This window comes from Pristiophorus japonicus, chromosome 20 (genome assembly GCF_044704955.1).
Source record: "Pristiophorus japonicus isolate sPriJap1 chromosome 20, sPriJap1.hap1, whole genome shotgun sequence".
Taxonomy (NCBI): Eukaryota; Metazoa; Chordata; class Chondrichthyes; family Pristiophoridae; genus Pristiophorus; species Pristiophorus japonicus.
Genome location: NC_091996.1, coordinates 15,840,046 through 15,863,181, shown reverse-complemented (window position 1 = coordinate 15,863,181; position 23,136 = coordinate 15,840,046). Strand labels below are relative to the sequence as shown.

General features: G+C 47.3%; 1 protein-coding gene across 1 annotated transcript in view; it reads left to right on the top strand.

Moving 5' to 3' along the window:
* LOC139233090 (hemicentin-1-like) overlaps window positions 1–23,136 on the top strand; it is a 530,358-nt gene that overhangs the window by 235,278 nt on the left and 271,944 nt on the right. The window contains exons 33-41 of the mRNA XM_070863608.1: window positions 1,534–1,639; window positions 2,423–2,592; window positions 4,911–5,065; window positions 8,923–9,019; window positions 9,607–9,705; window positions 16,031–16,207; window positions 16,728–16,879; window positions 18,057–18,180; window positions 19,566–19,741. Coding sequence (XP_070719709.1) covers window positions 1,534–1,639; window positions 2,423–2,592; window positions 4,911–5,065; window positions 8,923–9,019; window positions 9,607–9,705; window positions 16,031–16,207; window positions 16,728–16,879; window positions 18,057–18,180; window positions 19,566–19,741 — 1,256 coding nt within the window. The remainder of the gene's footprint in view (window positions 1–1,533; window positions 1,640–2,422; window positions 2,593–4,910; window positions 5,066–8,922; window positions 9,020–9,606; window positions 9,706–16,030; window positions 16,208–16,727; window positions 16,880–18,056; window positions 18,181–19,565; window positions 19,742–23,136) is intronic.

Here is a 23,136-nt window from a genome sequence, read left to right as displayed (position 1 = left end):
TGTGAGGTGGAGAAAGGGGGGTGGGGAGGAAGGGTGGGGAGGGGGGGGTGGGAGGGGGGGGTGGGAGGAGGGATGAGGGGTGGGAGGAGGGGGAGAAGGGTTGGGTGAGAGGGGGAGAAGGGTGGGGTGAGAGGGGGAGAAGGGGGGGTGAGAAGGGAAGAAGGGAGGTGAGAGGGGAGAAGGGGGGTGAGAGGCGGGAGAAGGGGGGGTGTGAGGGGAAGAAGGGGGAAGGGAGGAGGGAGGAGGAGGAAGGAAGGAGAGAGGCAGGAAGGAGAGAGGAGGAAGGAGGGAGGGAGAGAGGGAGGGAGGGAAGGAAGGAGGGAGGAGGAGGGAGAGAGGAGAGAGGGAGGGAGGGAAGGAGGGGGAGAGGGAGGGAAGGAGAGGGGGGAGGGAGGGAAGGAGAGGGGGGAGGGGAGGGAGGGAAGGAGAGCGGGGGGAAGGGAGAGAAGGAGGCTGAACGGCCAGGCCCAAGACCTCGGGCTGGATTTACAGGTAGCGGGGGTCATGGAGGTCCCGGGGGGGGGGGGGGGGGGGAGAGTCGCGGAGGTCTGGGGGCGGGGGGAGAGAGTCGCGGAGGTCCGGGGAGGGGCAAGAGAGTCGCGGAGGTCCGGGGGGGTCGGGGGGGGAAGAGAGAGTCGCGGAGGTCTGGCGGGGGAGAAAGAGCCGCGGAGGTCCGGGGTGGTTGGAGCGGAGGTCGGGTTGCCGGGGGGGGGGGAGGGGTCGGGTCGGGTGCGAGGAGCCTTATTCACGCAGCCCCAGTGAGGCCATTCGGCCAGGGCTAGGGGCTGCGTGCTTCAGGCCCCTCCCACAGATTTGGGTGCCTGGAGCTACTGCACATGCGCGTCCACTATAGCGCGCATGTGCAGAGGTCCCGGCACTGTTTTCAGCGCAGGGACCTGGCTCCGCCCCCTACAGCTCGTGCTGCGCTATGCCCAGCTCCAGAGGACCTGCAGGGAGCTGGAGAATAGGTACGTTTTTTTAGGCGCACTTTCTGACGCGAAAAACGGGCGTCCAGGTCCAAACGGCGCAGCCCGAAACTTGGGCCCTATGTCCCCTAGTTTTAGTTTCCCCTATGAGTGGAAGTATCCCCTCTGCATCCACCTTATCGAATCCCCTCATTGTCTTGTAAGTTTCAATAAGATCACACCTCATTTTTCTAACCTCCAATGTTTATAGGCCCAACCGACTCAACCTTTCCTCATAAGTCAACCCCCTCATCTCCAGAATCAACCCAGTGAACCTTCTCTAAACAGCCTCCAATGCAAGTATATCCTTCCTTAAATACGGAGACCAAAACTGTACACAGTACTCTAGGTGTGGCCTCACCAATACCCTGTACAGTTGTAGCAGGACTTCTCTGCTTTTATAGTCCATCCCCCTTACAATAAAGGCCAACATTCCATTTGCCTTCCTGATTACTTGCTGTACCTGAAGAAGGGACTTATTTGAATCCACGGTACCCATTGGTTAGATGTAGGAAGATTGTTTATTAATGAGTGCCATGCAAAACACTGTTGCCATTTGCACCAACAGTCCCTCCACAGCTGTTGATTGGAGAGTCCTCTCAAGTGACCGTGACCATTGATAATCCGCTGGAGCTGACTTGTCAAGTAACTGGTCACCCACCACCGAAAATAACGTGAGTTCCCATCTTTAGTTTGTTGGTCAAGTTGTTTACATAATGCGTAATTTAACAGAAGAATTAGGAGCAGGAGTCGGCCATATGGCCCCTCGAGCCTGCTCCGCCATTCAGTAAGTCCATGGCTGATCTTCCACATCAACTCCGCTTTCCCGCCCTATCCCCATATTCCTTGATTCCTTTAATATCCAAAAATCTATCGATTTAATTCTTGAATGCACTCAATGACTGAGCATCCACAGCCCTCTGGGATGGAAAATTCCAAAGATTCACAACCCTCTATGTGAAGAAATTTCTCCTCATCTCAGTGTCAGCTGTGGCTCAGTGGGTAGCGCACTCATCTTTGAGTCAGCAGGTTGTGGGTTTAAGTCCCCCTCCAGGGACCTGAGCACAAAAATCTAGGCTGACACTCCAGTGCAGTGCTGAGGGAGCTGCAATGACAGAGGTGCTGTCTTCAGATGGGACGTTAAACTGAGGCCCTGATATAAAAGATCCCATTTCAAAGAAGAGCAGGGGAGTTATCCCTGGTGTCCTGGCCAATATTTATCCCTCAATCAACATAACAAACACAGATTATCTGGTCATTGTCACTTTGCTGTTTGTGGGAGCTTGCTGTGAAATTGGCTGCTGCATTTCCTACATTACAACAGTGACTACACTCCAAAAGTACTTCACTGGCAGTAAAGTGCTTTGCGATGTCTGGTGGTTGAGAAAAGCGCTATATAAATGTAAGTCTTCTTTTTCTTTCTAATGAAACCTGATTTCCTCTTTCCTGTCCCTTAGATGGCTGAGGAACAACAATGCACTCAGTGAGCTCGCTGGTGCACGAGTGTCAGCCGACCAGAGCAAACTCATTATCCCCCGTATGAAGATGGCGGATGCTGGTCGTTATGTCTGCAGGGCAATGAATGAAGCAGGGGAGAGGAGAGGAGAATTCGAGGTCACAGTTCACGGTACAGTACCTACCTTTTGAACCCAGGACCATTTATGGTTGTGATTTATTGATAACTTCACTGCCATGGGGATTAATGTTGCGATCGAAAACGCTTTCTGATATCAGTGGAGAAATATTCTAGGATCGGCAGAGATGCGCAACATTCTGGAATTACTGTAAAGACTTGCTTCAGGAGTCCCACACCCTTAGGTTTAATATCTCTTTCATAAGTGTGAGATTTGCTCTCCTCCGCAATATACACAGAGCAGAAAGATGGAAAGAGGTGGAAGGAGAAAAGGCCATTGCACCCATCAAGGCCATTCTTTCTCCAAATTACAAACCATGAGCAATGTGGAACTCCGTCCCACCGATTTAGTATCCGGAAAATTTCCCAACGTTTCCCTCCCCCAACCTGAAAGGAAAATACACCAAAGCTTCAGCATTATTGTTGCATTTTCTCTCGTATTCGGTGTCAAAGGCCATTCCTGTGAGCAAGCTAAGATTAATCTAGCATGTAAGATTTATCTACACTTTACAGAGTTCGGACTTGTGAAAGACACAGACTCAGGATGTTTCTTTTCTCACCCCTATCCAAGGGTTATCTTTACTTAAAATAATCAAAGGAAATAGAAGCAATTTACGATAGTATCAAATGAACAATTAGCCCGCACCATCCTCTCCCTTCCCGGGATGGCAGGACTGACATATGAAGAAAGACTGGATCAACTAGGCTTATGTTCACTGGAATTTAGAAGGGGATCACATAGAAACATATAAAATTCTGATGGGACTGGACAGGTTAGATGCAGGAAGAATGTTCCCGATGTTGGGGAAGTCCAGAACCAGGGGTCACAGTCTAAGGATAAGGGGTAAGCCATTTAGGACCGAGATGAGGAGAAACTTCTTCACTCAGAGAATTGTGAACCTGTGGAATTCTCAACCACAGAAAGTTGTTGAGACCAGTTCGTTAGATATATTCAAAATGAAGTTAGATGTGGCCCTTACAGCTCAAGGGATCAAGGGATATGGAGAGAAAGCAGGAGTGGGGTACTGAAGTTGCATGATCAGCCATGATCATATTGAATGGTGGTGCAGGCTCGAAGGGCCGAATGGCCTACTCCTGCACCTATTTTCTATGTTTCTATTAATATACTTCTTAACAGTTATAATTGCCAATCCCCTAAGTGATTAAAAGAAACAAAAACACTCATGGTCAGCAATTGTAAGACTTAACCCCCTGATTCTCTTGGCAACTGACCAGGTTACCACTTCTCTTGACTGCAGCCCTTGACCTCACGTGTTACAGCCATTTTATACTGTTTTTCTGGATGTCTGCCCACCGTGTAGACACTGCTCCAGCATTGAAACAAAGGACACTTTCTCACGATGAATAGGTCTTTTGTTCTCTTATCTCATGGACAGTCTTTTTCTATCGTTCCCAGACAAGTGTTTTGCAGCTGTGTTAAAACTCATGAGAAAGTCTTTTGACTTCGCACAGCATTTTGGGACATTAGAAAAATGGTCAAGCCATGTTTCAGTCATCTTGGAGCAGTTTGCAAGCACAGTTATAGGCAGAAAAATGGGATGAAAAAAATGCTGTAGTCTTACAGGAGGCGCATGGGAGCACCATCACCTGCAAGTCCACCTCCAGGTTACACGTCATCCTGACTTGGAAATATATCGCCATTCCTTCATCGTCACTGGGTCAAAATCCTGGAACTCTCTCCCTAACAGCACAGTGGGAGTACCTTCACCACACGGACTTGCAACGGTTCAAGGAGGTGGCTCACCACCACCTTCTAAAGAGCAGTTGGGGAATGGGCAATAAATGCTGGCCTTGCCAGTAACGCCCACGTCCTGGAACGAATATAAAAAATTATCTGTGGTTCCAGGGATCACCCCCTGCCCTGGAGTTTCCGCCTATTAATTGTTGGGCCTAAATCCATGTGTTTTAATGGACTAATTGCTGAACACCAAACAAGCAGCTACAAGGGAGTGCTTTAGATGACGATAAGCCCACAGAGCTTTGCAGTGAGCCATTATTAACATATAAAACTCAACTGGTTCAAACCAGGCTGGCTTGTCTCTCAGTTGGATACATAATGAAATGCACTGTTTTAAGCAAACCTGGATTTAACCCCTAAGTTACTGTAACGAAAAGGCAGAACAAAAATGCACCATAGACAAAAACATTGCATTTTGTAACCTCCTCTATTACATGTGCTTGACACAGTGCCCCGCTCGACATGACATTTCCTCGGTCTCGGCAGCTGTGTCGGCATTCGTCAATGGTCTCAGTTATTGACTGTCTTTTTTACTTTTATTTGTTGCGGCTAGTCCCCCCAACGGTGCGGATTGTGGGAGCTGGGAGTTTGTCTGCCGTGGCTGGGAAATCTGCGACACTGGAGTGTGCAGTTGCTGGAACTCCAACACCGCTAATCACATGGTTAAAGGACGGACACCCGCTCACCGGAGCCAGTGGGATCCTACAGGTAATTAAAGACGTTGCTGTTCTAAGTCACTGAGACATTAAACAACAGTTCCAGAATGATCGTAGAATCACACAGCACGGCGGGAGGTCATTCGCCCCGTCCTTTTATTACGTTAAAGATGCTATATAAATCTAAGTTGTTGTCGTGCCTGTGCCGGCTCTCTGGCAGAGCTGTCCAAGTAGTCCCACTCCCCTGCTCTTTCCCCACCGCCCTGCAAACTTTTCCTTTTTAAGTGTATACTTTCTCCACTTCACACCTTAACAGTATCTGCGATTTTGCTGAAGATTCCATTCTAAGCTTTCCTTTCTTTCTGAACCTTCCTTTCTAAGCTCCAAATAAGCTCTCCCATACGCTTATCCTCCTCACTCGCCTTGGAGTCAGAAGGTTGTGGATTCAAGTCCCACTCCAGGGACTTGAGCACATAAATCTAGGCTGACACTCCAGTGCAGTGCTGAGGGAGCGCTGCACTGTCAGAGGTGCCATTTTTCAGATGAGACGTTAAACTGAGGCCCTGCCTGCTCTCTCAAGTGGACGTAAAAGATCCCACGGCCACTATTTCGAAGAAGAGTAGGGGAGTCCTGCTGTCATGGCCAATATTTATCCCTCAATCAACGTAAAAAAAACAGATTATCTGGTCATTATCACATTGCTGTTTGTGGGAGCTTGCTGTGCGCAAATTGGCTGCTGCGTTTCCCACATTATAACAGTGACTACACTCCAAAAGGTACTTCATTGGCTGTAAAGGGCTTTGAAACGTCTGGTCGTGAAAGGCGCTATATAAATCCTAGTCTGTCTGTCTGTTTCTTTCTCTCTTTCTTTCTTTCTCTCTTTCTTTCTCTCTTTCTCTCTATCTCTTTCCCACTTTCCCTCTTTCTTTCTTTCCCACTTTCTTTCTTTCTTTCTTTCTTTCCCACTTTCCCACGCTGTCTCCTGATTTAATTCTTTGTATGATCATAAAACTGGAATTTCAATTTGACCTCAGTCTTTCAATCCACCTAAAATCTCCGCCCGGTTTCTTGGCTGTATTGGTCGGTTTCGGCGAAAATTTCCACAAAGAGTTCCGCTGGCGGTTTCGAAATACCGCTGGGGAGCGGACCGCCGGCATGCGTCGTCCATAGACCGCCATCGTCCGAGTTTTGGCTCAGCAGTGACCCGTAGGTAAGTAGGAAAAAAACGCCCACGAAAAGCAGCGGGAGCTGGGTGGTAGATAAGTAGCCCGGCAAAAAAAGGTAAGTTAATAGGCTTTTAAATCACTATTTTAAAATTCTCTTATGGTGATTAAGGTGAAAAGGGTCCTGAGAATGTTTTCTGATTTTTTTATTTTACGTTTTTTGGAAAAAATATTTTTTGTGTTTAGCCCCTCCCTAGGCCCAACCTGCAGCCTCGGTCTAAATTTTAGTAATTACCGCCCATTTTGTTTAAGAACCGCCCATCGGCCCAAGATTGCGTTTTCTGTCGAGAATCGGGGTGTAAGGTCCATTTTATTTTGTCGGGCCGAATTTTTTTCCTTTTTTTAATGGAATTTTTCACCGGTGGTAATTTAAAAATCTTTGTGGTATTTTGGGCGGCAATCTGGCGCTGGTGGATATTTTGGAAAATCTATCCCTTAGGCTTTTAACACTGAAGCTTGCCATCTCCTGTTCCCGATTTCCTGGTTAACCCCGTCTCCGCTTGTACTCTGTCAGTCTTGGTGCATCCTGAACTATGGGGCCGTGGTCCATCGTCTTGGTTTCTCAATCATTTAAAAAAGAACAGGCCAATCACAACACCCCTACGTCAGGTTGCCAACCCTCCAGGATTGGCCTGGAGTCTCCAGTAATTCAAGATTAATTTCCTAGAAACTCCAATCCAGGAGAAAATTCATAGGGGCATTAAACTACAACATTGCGTGTTTTCTTTCATTTTCTTTGAACGCTTTTGCTTATTAGACATAAAAATACTGCCAATGGGGATAAAATGGCTATTTGACTGTCAAGATTCATCCAATCAAGTACTGAAGAATTCATTCACTTTCCAATTGGCTGTGGGAAGGGGGTGCACCGCGAGGGTGGGCTTGTCAGGTGACCAATGACGGGAGTGCGTGTGCGTGGGGGGGGGTTTGGAGGTGGGAGGTCATGTGACGAAACCTCCAGGAATACGTCCAACCAGAATTGGCGACCCTACCCCTTCAGCACCTGAGCTCAGCGAACCCATTTCTGACTGGGATTGACCCTGACCGCGACCTTCCTGGTTTATGTGGCACCGTTTCACACTTATCGACCAAGTCTTTGTGAAAGCACAACAGATATCATTATTGAATGCAGTCAAGTTACCAGTTTAACATCGGGGTTCAGAACAGCCATAGGATGGCAGAAATGTTCAGGCTCACATTGTGCAATGTGTTTTTCAGAGGGGGAGTTCAATGTAGTGAGAACAGACCAAAGCCAGATCTAACTTTATCTGATTGTCTCTTTAATCAGCAAGTGTGTTTGGCAGTTCCATGTTGTCTCCAACCAGTACCAGTCCGGACCCAGGAACACATTCTATTTAAACACAATTTTCAGAAATGTAATCCTTGAATTCCTCTTCTTAAGTATGAACTTTGAACTTCAAGAAGACTGTGTGCCCATTTCAGTAGCATACTAATCATACCCACAGGTGTTCAATGTAGTGAGAACAGACCAAAGCCAGATCTAACTTTATCTGATTGTCTCTATAATTTTTAATATGTAATCAGTAAGAAAAAACACGATAACATTCGGTGAGTCAAATACCCTTTTATGACTATTGCCAGTCATCATTTAATAGAATCATAGAAATTTACAGTGCAGAAGGAGGCCGCTGAAAAAGAACCACCCAGTCCAATCCCACTTTCCAGCTCGTGGTCCGTAGCCCTGTAGGTTACGGTACTTCAAGGGGTACAGTAGCATAGTGGTTATATGACTGGACCAGTAATCCTGAAGCCTGGACTAATGATCTGGAGACATGAGTTCAAATTCCACCACAGCAGCTGGGGGAATTCAAATTCAGTTAATTAAATGATCTGGAATTAAATAAAAACCGTGTATCAGTAATGGTGACCATGAAACATTGTCGTAAAAACCCATCTGGTTCGCTAATGTCCTTTAGAGAAGGTAAAATCTGCTGTCCTTACCCGGTCTGGCCTAAATGTGACTCCAGACCCACAGCAATGTGGTTGACTGAAATGGCAATTTGTACCAAACCGCTACGACAAAGTCAGCACTGTGGGAGTACCTTCACCACAATCTGCAGAAGTTCAATAAAGCAGCTCACCACATCCTTCTTGAGGGCAATTAGGGATGGCCAATAAATACCAGCCTTGCCAGCAATGCCCACATCCTGTGAACAAATAAAATAAGTGCATAGCCAAGTATTTTTTAAGTGCGATGAGGGTTTCTGCCTCTACGACCCTTTGAGGCAATGAGTTCCAGACCCCCACCACCCTCTGGGTGAAAACATTTCTCCTCAACTCTCCGCTAATCCTTCTACCAATTACTTTAAATCTGTGTCCCTGGTTATTGACCTCTCTGCGAGGGGAAATAGGTCCTTCCTATCCACTCTATCTAGGCACCTCATAATTTTATACACCTCAATTAAATCTCAACTCGGGTGAATCCCAGCAAGATGCCAAACTTACTGTCATTAAAAGTTTGACAATGGAATGGAGAGCTTCAGAGAAAAGGGGACACCAAATGGTAATCGAGGTCGAGAAAAGAGAGGTGGAAGCAGCCAAGGCACTCAAACGGCATTGAAGGCAGACACACAGACAGAGGGACCCTCAAAGCTGAAGCTGGAACAGTTGAACAATTCAGACTGTCTTTGATTTTTCCCTACTGATCTGTCACTTTGCTTCATAGATTGAGAGAGTGACTGTACAAGATGGAGGCATCTACTCCTGTATAGCTACCAATGAGGCAGGTGAATCCCAACAAGATGCCAAGCTGACTGTGTATGGTAAGTGTTACTACAGTAAAGTGGGGAGGAAAAGTTACAAAGCAACCTACAATATAGAGAATCGCCAGTAAACTTGTACCCTTCCTATGATGTGACACGCCATTAAATAATGCTCTCCCACGATGTTCAACCCCAAAGGATTCACTCCCTTTCTTGACATAGGATTTCAATGAACCAATCCTCTTCCAATGTGTAGAATGTTGTCCTGGCACACAAGGAGCAATTGGAAGGGTTCCATTAAAACTATATGAGTTTATGGTGTTGGTAGAATTATCAATCCTTCCTCCCAATCTCTGTGCCATGCTCAATACTTGCATCTTGTCGCTTCATGCTGCAGTGTGTAGGAATGTTACTGAGAGGAAAGCTGGAGGAAAACGCTGCTTGAGATTATGGACTATGACAGAAAGTTAGCGAATAACACTGTTCCATCAAAACACTGTTAACTGGGGCAAAGATCTGTCGCATGAGTTATTGAATGTGGCCGTCCTGTGTATATCTTACACGTGACAACACACTACACGGCAGTGGGGGCTTATAAACATGATGAGTTATTTTGAATTGTACGATTATATTCTGTGTGGTTTCAGAGCCTCCGGTGATCGATAGGTCTGTAGATACAAACAAAACAACAACCGTGAATCACCCAGCAACCTTTGAGTGCCTTGCCTCTGGAGCTCCGCCCCCTGGTAAGTGCAAAATGTCATCCTTCAAAGTGAAATCCGATTGGGTGAGCCACATTGCCCCTGTGCATTGTTGGTGTGGCACAGATAAAAGTTATTGTAATCTCAATAAATAAATCCTTTTAGCACATAAGGGGGCCGAAATTCAGTGCAGCCAGAAAGCTGTTGGTGTTGAGACCTTTTTTCCCTGATTAGCACCGCAAAGTTTACGGCAATCTTTGGTCCAAATTCAGCTTTTTGACCATAAAAACCGTGTTCCAGTTTGAAAGTTTGCAGTCTTAATTGGGGCGTTATTCCCACGAGAAATTCACCCTTAGGGTGATGTGGCAGCTGCCATTGCAGCACAGGCGCAAGGGAACGAGCGTATCAGTGCTGCTTTGGAGAGTGTAATACTCATCATAAATGATGAGACTGAGTACTGTGTGTAATGAGCAAGTGTGACCTTAGCTCCTTTATTAAGGTTCCAGAGTGCAGGCACCTCGTGGGTGGCCTGTTTATATACTGTGCTCCCAAGCGATGCTGGGATCCCGTGGGACTCCAACAGGTGGGCCCTCTGGTGGTCAGGTGTAATGCAGGTTACAAAGGGTTAAATACATAACATCACTCCCCCTTGAAGTCAATAGTACGCTTATTTACAAGGTGAGACGATCTGGGGCTTTGCACTCCCTTGTCGATCGTCTCGGTATAAATGCAGGTGTGGGTGGGTTGGTCAGTTCTTCACTGGGCTGTTGGGCAGCCGGCCTTGCCAGGCTGCTGGGAATGATGAGTTCGGTTTTGTGGTCAACTATGATGTCAGTTGCCACTTGTGTGTGTGTGTTGGAAGGGCAAAGTTGGTGGTGTCCTCTTCGGGTTGTTCGTAGCTATTGGTGAACCGCAATTTGATTTGATCCAAATGTTTTCTGTGCGTTTGTCCATTGGTCAGTTTGACCTGAAACACCCTACTCCCCTCTTTGGCTGTGACCGTGCCAGCGAGCCATTTGGGACCATGTCCATAATTGAGCACAAACACAGGATCATTGATCTCAGTATCGCGTGACAAATTTGCGCGGTCATGGTACATACCTTGTTGATGCCGCTTGCCCTCCACGTGATCATGGAGATCAGCGTGGACAAGAGAGAGCCTTGTTTTAAGCGCCCTTTTCATGAGCAGCTTAGCTGGGGGAATCCTGGTGAATGAGTGGGGTCTGGTGCAGTAGCTGAGCAGCACTCAGGGAGCCTTCCGACACACGTTTCAAGCTTTGCTTGATGGTCTGAACTGCCTGTTCTGCCTGGCCATTGGATGCGGGCTTGAATGGGGCAGATGTGACATGTTTGATCCCGTTGCGGGTCATGAATTCCTTGAATTCAGCACCGGTGAAGCATGGCCCATTGTCGCTGACTAGGACATCAGGCAAGCCGTGCATGGCAAACATGGCTCGTAGGCTTTCAATGGTGGCCGTGGATGTGCTTACAGATATTATTGCACATTCAATCCATTTTGAGTAAGTGTCCACGACAACCAAAAACATTTTGCCTAGGAATGGGCCTGTATGGATCCTCGACCACAGTTTGGATGGCCACGACCACAAACTTAGCGGTGCCTCTCTGGGTGCATTGCTCAACTGAGAGGAAGTGTTGCACTGGTGTACACATGACTCTAAATCTGAGTCGATGCCAGGCCACCATACTTGAGATCTGGCTATGGCTTTCTTCATTACAATGCCTGGGTGGGTGTTGTGCAGTTCGCAAATAAACGTGTCTCTGCCTTTCTTGGGCAAGACCACGCGATTGCCCCACAAAAGACAGTCCGCCTGGAGGGACAACTCGCCTTTGCGTCTGTAGAACAGCTTCATCGCTTCCTGCATCGCTACTGGGACAATGGACCAGCTCCCATGGAGGACACAGTTTTTTTTACCAAGGACAGTAAAGGATCTTGACTGGTCCAGGTCCTGATCTGGCGGGCCGTAACGGGGGAATTCTTGTTCTCAAATGCCTCCATGACCATGAGCAAGTCCGCTGGCTGTGCCATTTCCACCCCGGTGATAGGCAATGGTAGCCGACTGAGAGCATCTGCGCAGTTCTCTGTGTCCGGTCTGTGGCGGATTACATAGTTGTATGCCGACAGTGTGAGCGCCCATCTTTGGATGCGGGCAGAGGCATTGGTATTCCCTTTGCTCTCAGAGAACAGCCACGTGAGTGGCTTGTGGTCAGTTTCAAGCTCGAACTTGAGGCCAAATAAGTACTGGTGCATTTTTTTTACCCCGTAAACGCACGCCAGAGCCTCTTTTTGTACCATGCTGTAGGCCCTTTCGGCCTTGGACAAACTCCTGGATGCATACGCAACCGGTTGCAAAATCCCCGAATCATTAGCCTGTTGTAACACACACCCGACCCTGTATGATGACGCATCGCAAGCTAACACTAATCGTTTACATGGATTATACAGGACAAGCAGTTTGTTAGAACATAATAAATTTCTGGCTTTCTTAAAGTCAACCTCTTGTGAATTCCCCCATACCCAGTCGTCTCCCTTGCGCAGTAGCGCCTGTAGGGGTTCTAGCAGGGTGCTTAACCCAGGTAGGAAATTACCGAAATAGTTAAGGAATCACAGGAACGACCGCAGCTCCGTCACGATCTGTGGTTGCGGCACTTTCTTGATGGCCTCCGTCTTGGCGTCGGTGGGTCTGATGCCGTCTACCGCGATTCTCCTTCCTAAGAATTCGACGTCCTGTGCCAGGAAAACACACTTCGAGCGTTTCAACCTGAGCCCCACGCGATCCAACCGACTAAGAACCTCCTCCAGATTGTTCAAGTGCTCCATGGTGTCCCGACCTGTAATCAATATGTCGTCCTGGAAGACAACTGTGCAAGGAACCGACTTTAGCAGGCTCTCCATGTTCCGCTGGAAGATCGCCGCAGCCGACCGAATCCTGAATGGGCACCGGTTGTAGATAAACAGACCTTTGTGCATGTTGATGCAGGTGAGGCCTTTCGAAGACTCCTCCAGCTCCTGCGTCATGTAAGCCGAGGTCAGGTCCAGCTTGGTGAACATCTTCCCTCCAGCAAAGGTTGCAAATAGGTCGTCTGCCTTGGGTAGCGGGTACTGGTCCTGCAGCGAAAAACGGTCAATCGTTACTTTATAGTCCCCACAAATTCTAACCGTACCGTCCTCCTTAAGTACTGGGACAATCAGACTGGCCCAGTCATTGAATTTCACCGACTCGATGATACCTTCACATTGCAGCCTGTCCAGCTCAATTTCCACTTTTTCACGCATCATGTACGGTATCGCCCGAGCCTTGTGATGGATGGGTTGCGTACCGGGAACCAAATGAATCTGCACTTTCACCCCCGAGAAGCTTCCAATGCCTGGCTCGAATAACGATGGGAACTTGCTTAGAAACTGGGTACATGAGGCGTCATCGACGGACAAAAGCGCTCGGATGTCGTCCCAGTTCCAGCGGATTTTCCCCAGCCGGCTTCTGCCAAACAACGTGGGGCCATCCCCTGGCACAATCCACCACGGGAGTTCGTGTACTGCTCCATCATAGGAGACTTTGACTTCCAGCACTGCCAATTACAGGGATTAGTTCCTTGGTGTAAGTCCTTAGTTTAGTGTGAATGGGGCTGAGCTTGGGCCTGTGTGTCTTTTTTCCCCGCAGCGTGTCGAAGGCCTTTTTACTCATTATGGACTGACTTGCCCCCGTGTTCAGCTCCATAGATACTGGACTGCCATTCAGTTAAACTTTCAACATTATTGGTGGGCATTTCGTCGTGATCGTGTGTACCCCGTACACTTTTGCCTCCTCCGCACGAGTTTCCAACTCAGTCTGATCCACTGTGGATCAATCTTCCTCTGCAACGTGGTGGTTTGCAGGGTTTCAGGGTTTGCAGCTCGCCTGCACTTTCGTTGGAGGTGTCCCATTGTTCTGCAACCATTGCAGGCATAGTGCTTAAAGCGGCATTGATGGGGCCGATGATCACCTCCGCAGCGCCAACAGGGTGTTAACTGCCTCACATTAACAGATGATGGCAGACTCTGGGTCAACTGAGGTCGGGCCACAGCAGCCGGCGTGTACATTCTGCCATGTACGTTTCTGCTCAAAACCGACATTACTTTATGCACAGTACTGGCCGAAACTACTTTGTTCTGCGAAATCTGCTTGGTGTTGTCGCTGGTGGATATAAATGCCTGGGCTTTCGTTATGGCTTTATTCAGATTCAGAGTTTCTACAGTCAACAGTTTGTGAAGAATTGTCTCATATCTGATGCCCAGTACAAAAAAGTCTCTGAGCATTTGTTCTAGGAATCCCTCAAACTCACAATGTCCTGCGAGGCGCCTTAGTGCGGCGACGTAGCTCGCCACTTCCTGGCCCTCCGATCGTTGACACGTGTAGAACCAATATCTCGCCATCAAAACGCTTTCCTTAGGATTTAGGTGCTCCCGGACCAGTGTACACAATTCTTCCTAGGATTTCTCTGTTGGTTTTGCCGGGACCAGGAGATTCTTCATGAAGCCATAGGTAGTGGCCCCACAGACAGTTAGGAGAATCATCCTTCGCATGGTGGCGTTCTCGTCCCCTTCCAGCTCGTTGGCCACAAAGTATTGGTCGAGTCTCTCCACGAAGGCCTCCCAATCGTCCCCCTCTGAGAACTTCTCCAGGATGCCGTCTGCATTTTCGCGCTGGGATCCCTTGGGACTCCAACAGGTGGGCCCTCTGGTGGTCAGGTGTAATGCAAGTTACAAAGGGTTAAATACAAGAGTGGATGCAGCATCCAAGTGCTGTCATATCTGGTGGCTTTCAGACTGTGGCTGCTCGCATGCAGTCTCAGCTGATGCCCCCGCCCCCCGAGACCTCAATGTTGCTTTCCTGGCTGGATCCACCACGAGCCACGAGGGACCTTCCGGTGTGGCGCCGCGACACTGACCTGAGCTCCCTCAGATTGCTGGTGGTGGTATTGTGCCGCCCCTGGTGAGTTACTCAGGCTCCTCGCACCAGGATACGGATGGTGTGCTCCCTCCGGCTCGCAGCGTTCCTGGCCCCAGACCTGTCACTCCGCCAGTGCCTCCACACAGGGCCTCGCTCGAGCCGAGCCAGACCGAACCCTCCTAGGAGGTTGTTGACCCATCTCCAGCCGGCCCTTCCAGACCCAAAGCTGCTCGAGGACGTCCTAGAAGGACATCTGCAGCTTCCACACAGGGAACACAGCAGCCTTCCCAGACCCATGAGGCAGCCACAGGGGAGACACTGAGGCGAAGTCGCAGGTTAGGCACGCGTAAGATCATCATAGGCAGTCCCTCAAAGTCGAGGCTGATTTGCATCCACTCAAAAAGTGAGTTCTCTGGTGGCTGAACAGTCCAATGCTGGACTGACAGTCTCTGTCACAGGTGGGGCAGACAGTGGTTGAAGGAAAGGGTGGGTGGGGAGACTAGGTTGCCGCAAGCTCCTTCTGCTGTCTGCTCCTGTTCCTCAGGTTTGGATCTTACCTTCTTGTCTCTCTCCGCTCCCACAGCTCCGAGATCTCTGCCACTCTGCACCGGCCCTAACAGCTGCCGGGGACACCGTCAGCTAAAGGGCCGGCTTCTTCACGCTGATAATGGATCCGGAGCGGGAGCGGTGCACACTTTTAGCGCATCATTACTGCCGCAAGCCCCACACTGCCACGAGAGTCGGTCGATCGTGGCAGGGGCCCACACCACTGCAAGGCCTCCCAGGCCCAATCTATATCGGGGCAGCCAGTTGAGCCCAGAGCGCTGGCCATTTGTGCTGGATTTGCAGACATGGTCTGTATCTTTCTCCACCCAACTGGTTTGTTGGGTTTGAAATAATGACAGGTGCATTCCCCATAATGTACTTTTGTAAGTTGAGCGTGTGTGGAGCTTCAGCAAGATTATCTTGCTTTCTTTTCCTTGCTGTGTCAGCTGTGGCTCAGTGGGTAGCACACTTGCCTCTGAGTCAGAAGGTTGTGGGTTCAAATCCTGCTCCAGGGACATAAAATCCTGGTTGACACGCCAGTGCAGTGCTGAGGGGGTGCTGTCTTTCAGATGAGATGTTAAATTGAGGCCCTATCTGCTCTCTCAGGTGGATGTAAAAGTCTCCTGACACTGTTTCAAAGAACATAACAAAAACAGCTTATCAGTCATTATCACATTGCTGTTTGTGGGAGCTTGCTATGCACAAATTGGCTGCTGCGTTTCCCACATTACAACAGTGACTAGACCTCAAAAATACTTCATTGGCGGAGAAGCGCTTTGAGATGTCCGGTGGATGTGAAAGGTGCTATAATAAATTCAAGTCTTGCTTTATTTTCTCTTCTGTCACTTATTGGCCTTTGTCACTTTGTCATGTAGTATTGACTTGGTTCAAGGGAAACCAGCTGATGACAAGCATGGATGATATCAGTGAGCTGGAGAGTGGACGAGTTCTACGGATAGAGAATGCCCAGGTGTCTGACGGAGGGCAGTATCGCTGTGTGGCATCCAATGTGGCTGGCAGAACAGGACTGCAGTATACCTTGCACGTTAACGGTGAGCTGGATTCTATGGGGTCAAGTTTCGGGCCGCGCCTGATTTCCGTGCTCAAAACCGCGCCAAGAACTTACCTCGGTATTCTCGACTCCCTCAGGTCGATCCAGGCCCTCGGCGCGGCACTTCAAGTGCACATCCAAGTACTTTTTAAATGTGGTGAGGGTTTCTGCCTCTACTACCCTTTCAGGCAGTGAGTTCCAGACCCCCACCACCCTCTGGGTGAACAAATTTCCCCTCAAATCCCCTCTAAACCTCTTACCAATTACTCTAAATCTTTGCCCCCTGATTGTTGACTCTGCCCCCTGATTGTTGACTCTCTGCTAAGGGAGACAGGTCCTTCCTATCCACTCTATCTAGGCCTCTCATAATTCTATACACCTCAATAAGGTCTCCTCTCAGCCCCCTCTGTTCCAAAGAAAACAAGCCTAGCCTACTCAATCTTTCCCAGCCTATCCAATCTTTGTCGTGGGTTGCTGTGCAAACCTGTTTCTCTCACTAATCTGAAGCTTTTTGTCTGTAGTCCCACCGGTGATCTCGACTGTTTTGGACTCTGTCACTGTCCTCATAAACCAGGCAGTTGAACTTCAGTGTGAGGCTGCGGGAATCCCTGCTCCCAAAGTAACATGGTTGAAAGACAAAACTCCTGTCTCTCTGATGACTGAAGGGTTAAAGGTCAGTCAAGTTTCTTTTCCCAAACTTGTTGAACAGTCCTGTTGATTTCTCCATAAATAAATACTTCAAGCTAGTTATAAGATATTAATGTCTACATTGAAATATCAAACACATATATAGATAGGTTAAGTGAGTGGGCAAAAATTTGGCAGATGGAGTATAATGTGGGAAAATGTGAGGTTATCCACTTTGGTAGAAAGAATAACAATGTAGAATATTATTTAAATGGGGAGAGATTACAGAATGCGGTGGTAGAGAGGGATCTGGGTGTCCTCATACGTGAAACACAAAAAGTTAGTATGCAGGTACAGCAAGTAATTAGGAAGGCAAATGGAATGTTGGCCTTTATTGCAAAGGGGATAGAGTATAAAAGCAGAGAAGTCTTGCTACAACTGTTGGTGAGACCACACCTAGAGTACTGCGTACAGTTTAGGTCTCCTAATTTAAGGAGGGATATATTGGCATTGGAGGCAGTTCAGTGAAGGTTCATGAGATTGATTCCTGAGATGAAAGGATTGTCTTATGAGGAAAGGTTGGGCCTGTACTCATTGGAGTTTAGAAGAATGAGAGGTGAATTTATTGAAACATACAAGATTCTAACAGGGTAGATGCAGAGAGGATGTTTCCCCTCGTGGGGGAATCTAGAACTAGGGAGAATAGATTCATAATTAGGGGTCGGCCATTTAAGATGGAGATGAGGAGGAATTTCTTCTCTCAGAGGATCGGGAATCTTTAAAATTCTCTACCCAGAGAGCTGTGGAGGGCTGGGTCATTGAATATATTTAAGGCAGAGATAGACAGAATTTTCAACTATAGGGGAGTCAAGGGTTATGGGGAATAGGCAGGAAAGTGGAGTTGAGGCCAGGATCAGATCAGCCATGATCTTATTGAATGGTGGACCAGGCTCGAGGGGCCAAATGGTCTCCTGCTGCTTCTATTTCTTATGTTCTTTTATCCCCGGATATCTTCCCTGTCTCACCCCTAGTTGTCTGAGGGCAACTTGCTGTTTGGGTCCCTGTCTTTGTCTTTGTCTGTGTCTTTCTGTTTGTCTTTCTTTCTGTTTGTCTTTTTCTCCCCTCTCTCCCGAAACCCTGCTGCTCTCCATGTCCAGTTATTGCGGTCTCTTTTATCTTGACTGCTGCTGCCACTGAAATGTTTTTTTTTGCTCTCCGCACAGTTCATGTTGGAGGGTCAGATTCTGTCCTTAGCCAGTGCCCACTTCTCCGATTCAGGAACATACTCCTGTGTAGCTGTGAATCCTGCTGGAGAGGACCAACGGGACATTCATCTGCAAGTTTATCGTAAGTATGCTTGAATCTGTCTTGAAATAAACTTGGACAGAAAAAATGTACTCGGGTTAAGAACTGGTGAAACTTGCTCAGAAAGCAGATGGGGTAAAACGTCCATTGGCAACCTAACTCTCTGCCAGCATCATTAACTGGAGCAGAGATCGCTGTTGTGGGAATAGTGCAATTTCAACCAGTGCAATAGTCGGGGCTACGAGCTGAATGAAGGATGAGGTAATGACCAGTTGTTTTAATCAGTTGCATGTCCCTCACTCCACAGTAGAATTCATTGCTGCAACCATTAGTAGATTATATTAATGATAATCCTCTTTAGTTCTTGGCTCTTGACCAGATAATAAGCATATGGCAAACGTACTGGAAAAATAAAATGCCTTGTGTTAAATATGGAAGACCTCCACAAGACTGAGTACTGTGAGCTAAAACTGATGTGACCTTAGTCTCTTTAATACAACTCCAGAGTGCCTTAGCAGCATGGCAGACAACCTTTTATATTCCCTTGCACGAGGTGTGCAGGTGACCCTTGGGCCTCCAACAGTTGCGCCCTCTGGTGGCAAGTCTTACACAGTTACAATGTTTGCATACATAACACCTTGCATGCACAATGAGCCCTCAACTATCTGCCTTCTCCAACATCTCCTGGGATATCTATCCCGGCTGATATTGTGGAGAGGTGAGTTATTCCCAAACTTCTCTGAATGTTGATTTGGAACTGTCCTTGAGGGATGCCTTTCCCAATATTCGTTAACTCCTTGCTGAGAGGAAGAATCTTGCTCCTCTCTAAGTACTCCAAGTGAGGGGTTCGGGTTCAAGTTCACTGGGTGTTGTAGCACAGTGGCTATGTTACTGGACTAGGAATCTAAAGGCCTGGGCTAATAATCTGAGGACATGAGTTCAAATCCCATTCTGGCAGCTGGGGAATTTAAATTCAGTTAATTAAATAAATTTGGGGTAAAAGCTAGTGTTGTTAAAAACCCATCTGGTTCATTAATGCTGTCTTTCCCCAGTCTGTGACTCCAGACCCAGAGTAATGTCAGGTTGACTCTTAACTGCCCTCTAACATGGTGGCTCACCACCACCTTCTTGAGGGCAATTAGGGATGGGCCTTGCTGATGACTCCATCATTCTATGAACGAATGTTTTTTTTTTAAAAGTCCCTTCTTATCTGTTCTCTGGGGGCTAGCACTCAACCCTCCCTCTGATCGGAGTGAACTCAGCAATTTACCATGTGTAGAAACACGGGAGCAAACTGATGCTTTCCCTTCTGAGGCAGCGTGTGTTAAATGCACCAAACTCATAGAGTCGCCCTCAACATTGGAACACACGCGCGTTGCTACCCCAGCTCAAGATACAGCACTTTCACCATTTTTTTTATCTTGCAGTCCCACCGAGCATTGTGGGAGAGGAGCAGAACGTGTCAGTGACTTTGAACAACTCCGTGACCTTGGAATGTCAGAGTCAGGCATTCCCACCACCCACCCTCAGCTGGACAAAGGATGGACGCCCTCTGCCCAGGCCTGCAGGACTCGGCCTTTCTGCGAACGGCAGTCTCATCGAGGTAGGTGTTGTCTTCGAGTCTTCGATCCCATTACGTGAAGGGCTTTGCTCTAAGCTTCAATCACCGAGGTTTAGTACTAATGAAAGAACGTGCATTTGAGTAGCACCTTTCACAACCTCAGGACAGCCCAAAGTACTCTGCAGCCAATTACATACTTTAGGAAAAGCAGCAGCCATTTTTGTGCATAGCAAGCTCCCACAAACAACATTGCGCTAATGACCAGATCATTTGGTTTTTGTGACATTGGTTGAGGGACAAGTATTGGCCAGGATACCAGGGAGAATTCCACTGCTCTTTGAAATTGTGCCGTAGGACTTTTTATGTCCACCTAAGCAGACAGACGAGGCCCCTATTTTACATCTTATCAGAAGGACGGCACCACTGACAGTGCAGCACTCCTTCAGCACTGCACTGGAGTGTCAGCCTAAATTTATGTGCTCAAGTCTCTGGAGTGGGACATAAGAACATAAGAAATAGGAGCAGGAGTAGACCATTTGGCCCCCAGAGCCTGCTCCGCCATTCAATAAGATCATGACTGATCTGATCCTGGCCTCAACTCCACTTCCCCGCCCGCTGCCCATAACCCTTTACTCCCATATCTTTCAAAAATCTGTCTATCTCCATCTTAAATACATTCAATAATGCAGCTTCCACAGCTCTCTGGGTAGAGAATTCCAAAAATTCACGACCTTCTGAGAGAAGAAATTCCTCCTCATTTCTGTTTTAAATGGGCGGCCCCATTATTCTGAAACTATGCCCCCTAGTTCTAGATTCCCCCACGAGGGGAAACATCTTCTCTGCATCTACCCTGTCCAGCCCCCTCAGAATCTTACACATTTTAATAAGATCACCCCTAAGTCTTCTAAACTCCAATGAGTATAGGCCCAACGTGCTCAACCTTTCTTCATATGACAACCCCTTCATCTCAGGAATCAACTTCGTGAACCTTCTCTGAACTGCCTCCAATGCAAATATATCCTTCCTTAAATACAGAGACTAAAACTGTACGCAGTACTCTAGGTGTGGTCTCACCAATATCCTGTACAGTTGTAGCAGGACTTCCCTATTTTTATACTCTATCCACCCTTGCAATAAAAGCCAACATTGCATTTGCCTTCCTAATTACTTGCTGTACCTGTATGCTAACTTTTTGCATTTCATGTACAAGGATCCCCAGATCCCTCTGTACCACCGCATTTTGTAATCTCTCTCTATTTAAATAATAATTAGCTTTTTTATTTTTCCTACCAAAGTGGATAACCTCACATTTTCCCACATTATAGTCCATCTGCCAAATTTTTGCCCACTCACTGAGCCTGTCTGTATCCCTTTGTAGATTCTTTGCGTTCTCCTCATAACTTGCTTTCCCACCTATCTTTGTCTCATCAGCAAATTATACTTTAGAACTTGATTCCACAACCTTGTGACTCAGAGGCGAGAGTGGCAGCTTATAATATCCCTGTTTTTATTTGTCTCTTGGAAACAACAAATTAAGAAATATAAATATTATCCAGTGCTTGTTTTAGAAACATATAAACATAGAAAATAGGAGCAGTAGTAGGCCATTCGGCCCTTCGAGCCTGCACCGCCATTCAGTATGATCATGGCTGATCCTCTATCTCATATTCCTGCTTTTTCCCCTAGTGGTAAGTTTGTGGCAAACTGCTAACATGTTAGGCTGCAGCAGGGCTGTAGTTAGTGTTACAGATCCCTGCTGCAGGTACCTATGAGCAATGCCATGGGAGATGCACAAATTTAAAATGAGTATTTTCGGGACAGGAAAAGACCACATCACAAACCCATCCATGTTTTGATTGATCTCGACTCCATGTACCCAACCTCCCATCATAACTTCTTCTCTCTCCAGAAACAAAGCTCATTTTCCCTTTAACCACTTTCACTGTTCACTTCAGCAGCCTTTCCAGGCTACTTGTTCCTTAAGTCTATTATCCTTTGTGTAATAAGGTTTCACCTAACTTCCCCACTGTCTCCTCCATGTCCTAATTTTAAATTGTGACCCCAGGGGTTTGAACCTTTTGTCATGCGGGGAGGATGTTTCCCCTGGCTGGGAAGTCTAGAACAAGGGGTCACAGGCTCAGGATACGGAGTAGGAAACTTAGGACCGAGATGAGGAGAAATTTCTTCACTCAAAGGGTGGTGAACCTGTGGAATTCTCTACCACAGAGAGCTGTGGAGGCCAAGTCACTGAATATATTTAAGAGGGAGATAGATAGATTTCCAGACACAAAAAACATCAAGGGGTATAGGGAAAAAGTGAATAATTGGGCTGGACCAAATTACAAGGCCTCGTTATAATCTTTATAACTTTAATTGAGTCTCTTTAAATTTGCCTCCTTTTCAATACCCTGAATTATCTTGGTTGTTTGCCTCTATAACCAACCCCCCCACCCCGCCCCACCATGCACTGCCCCCAAACAATAATATTCTTCCTGTGATTAGATTACTATGGTTACTGGAACTTCACTCAGAGCTGCAGTTAGTCTGGAGTGTCAGCCGTGGCTCAATGGGCAGCACCTTTACCTCTGAGTTAGAAGGTTATGGGTTCAAGTCCCACTCCATCAACTTGAGCACATAAAAAATCCAGACTGACACTGAGGGAGCAAATTATTTATCCCTCAATCAACATAACAAAAAAACAGATTTTCTGGTCATTATCACATTGCTGTTTGTGGGAGCTTGTTGTGCGCAAATTGGTTGCTGCGTTTCCCACATTACAACACTCACTACACTCCAAAAGTACTTCATTGGCTGTAAAGCGCTTTGAGATGTCAAGTGGTCGAGAAAGGCACTATATAAATCCAAGTCTTTTTTTCTGACCGTTGCCTTATACAGCAATATTTTGCATTTGTTCCCTATCTTTCTGTCAGCACCTTAATTGCCTTTTTCACTACAGCCAATATGTGACTCATGTACTGCAATAATAATGTGAAGCATGACAGATGCCTGGATGTGATTGCATGCTGTAATAAGAACATAAGAACATAAGAATTAGGAGCAGGAGTAGACCATTCGGCCCTTCAAGCCTGCTCCACCATTCAGTAAGATCATGGATGATCTACCTCAAGTCCATTTTCCTGCATTGTCCCCATATTCCTTGATTCCCTTAATATTCAAAATCTATCGATCTCTGTCTTGAATATATTCAAAGACTGAGCCTCCACAGCCCTCTGGGGTAGAGAATTCCAAAGATTCACCACCTCTTCCAAAGAGTGAAGAGTTTCTCCTCATCTCAGTCCTAAACGGCCGACCCCTTTTTCTGGGACTGTGCCCCCTGGTTCTAGACTCCCCCAGCCAGGATAAACACCCTCCCTGCATCTACCCTGTCAACCGACGTAAGAATTTTAACCTTTAGGATTATGAAATGACTCCCAGTG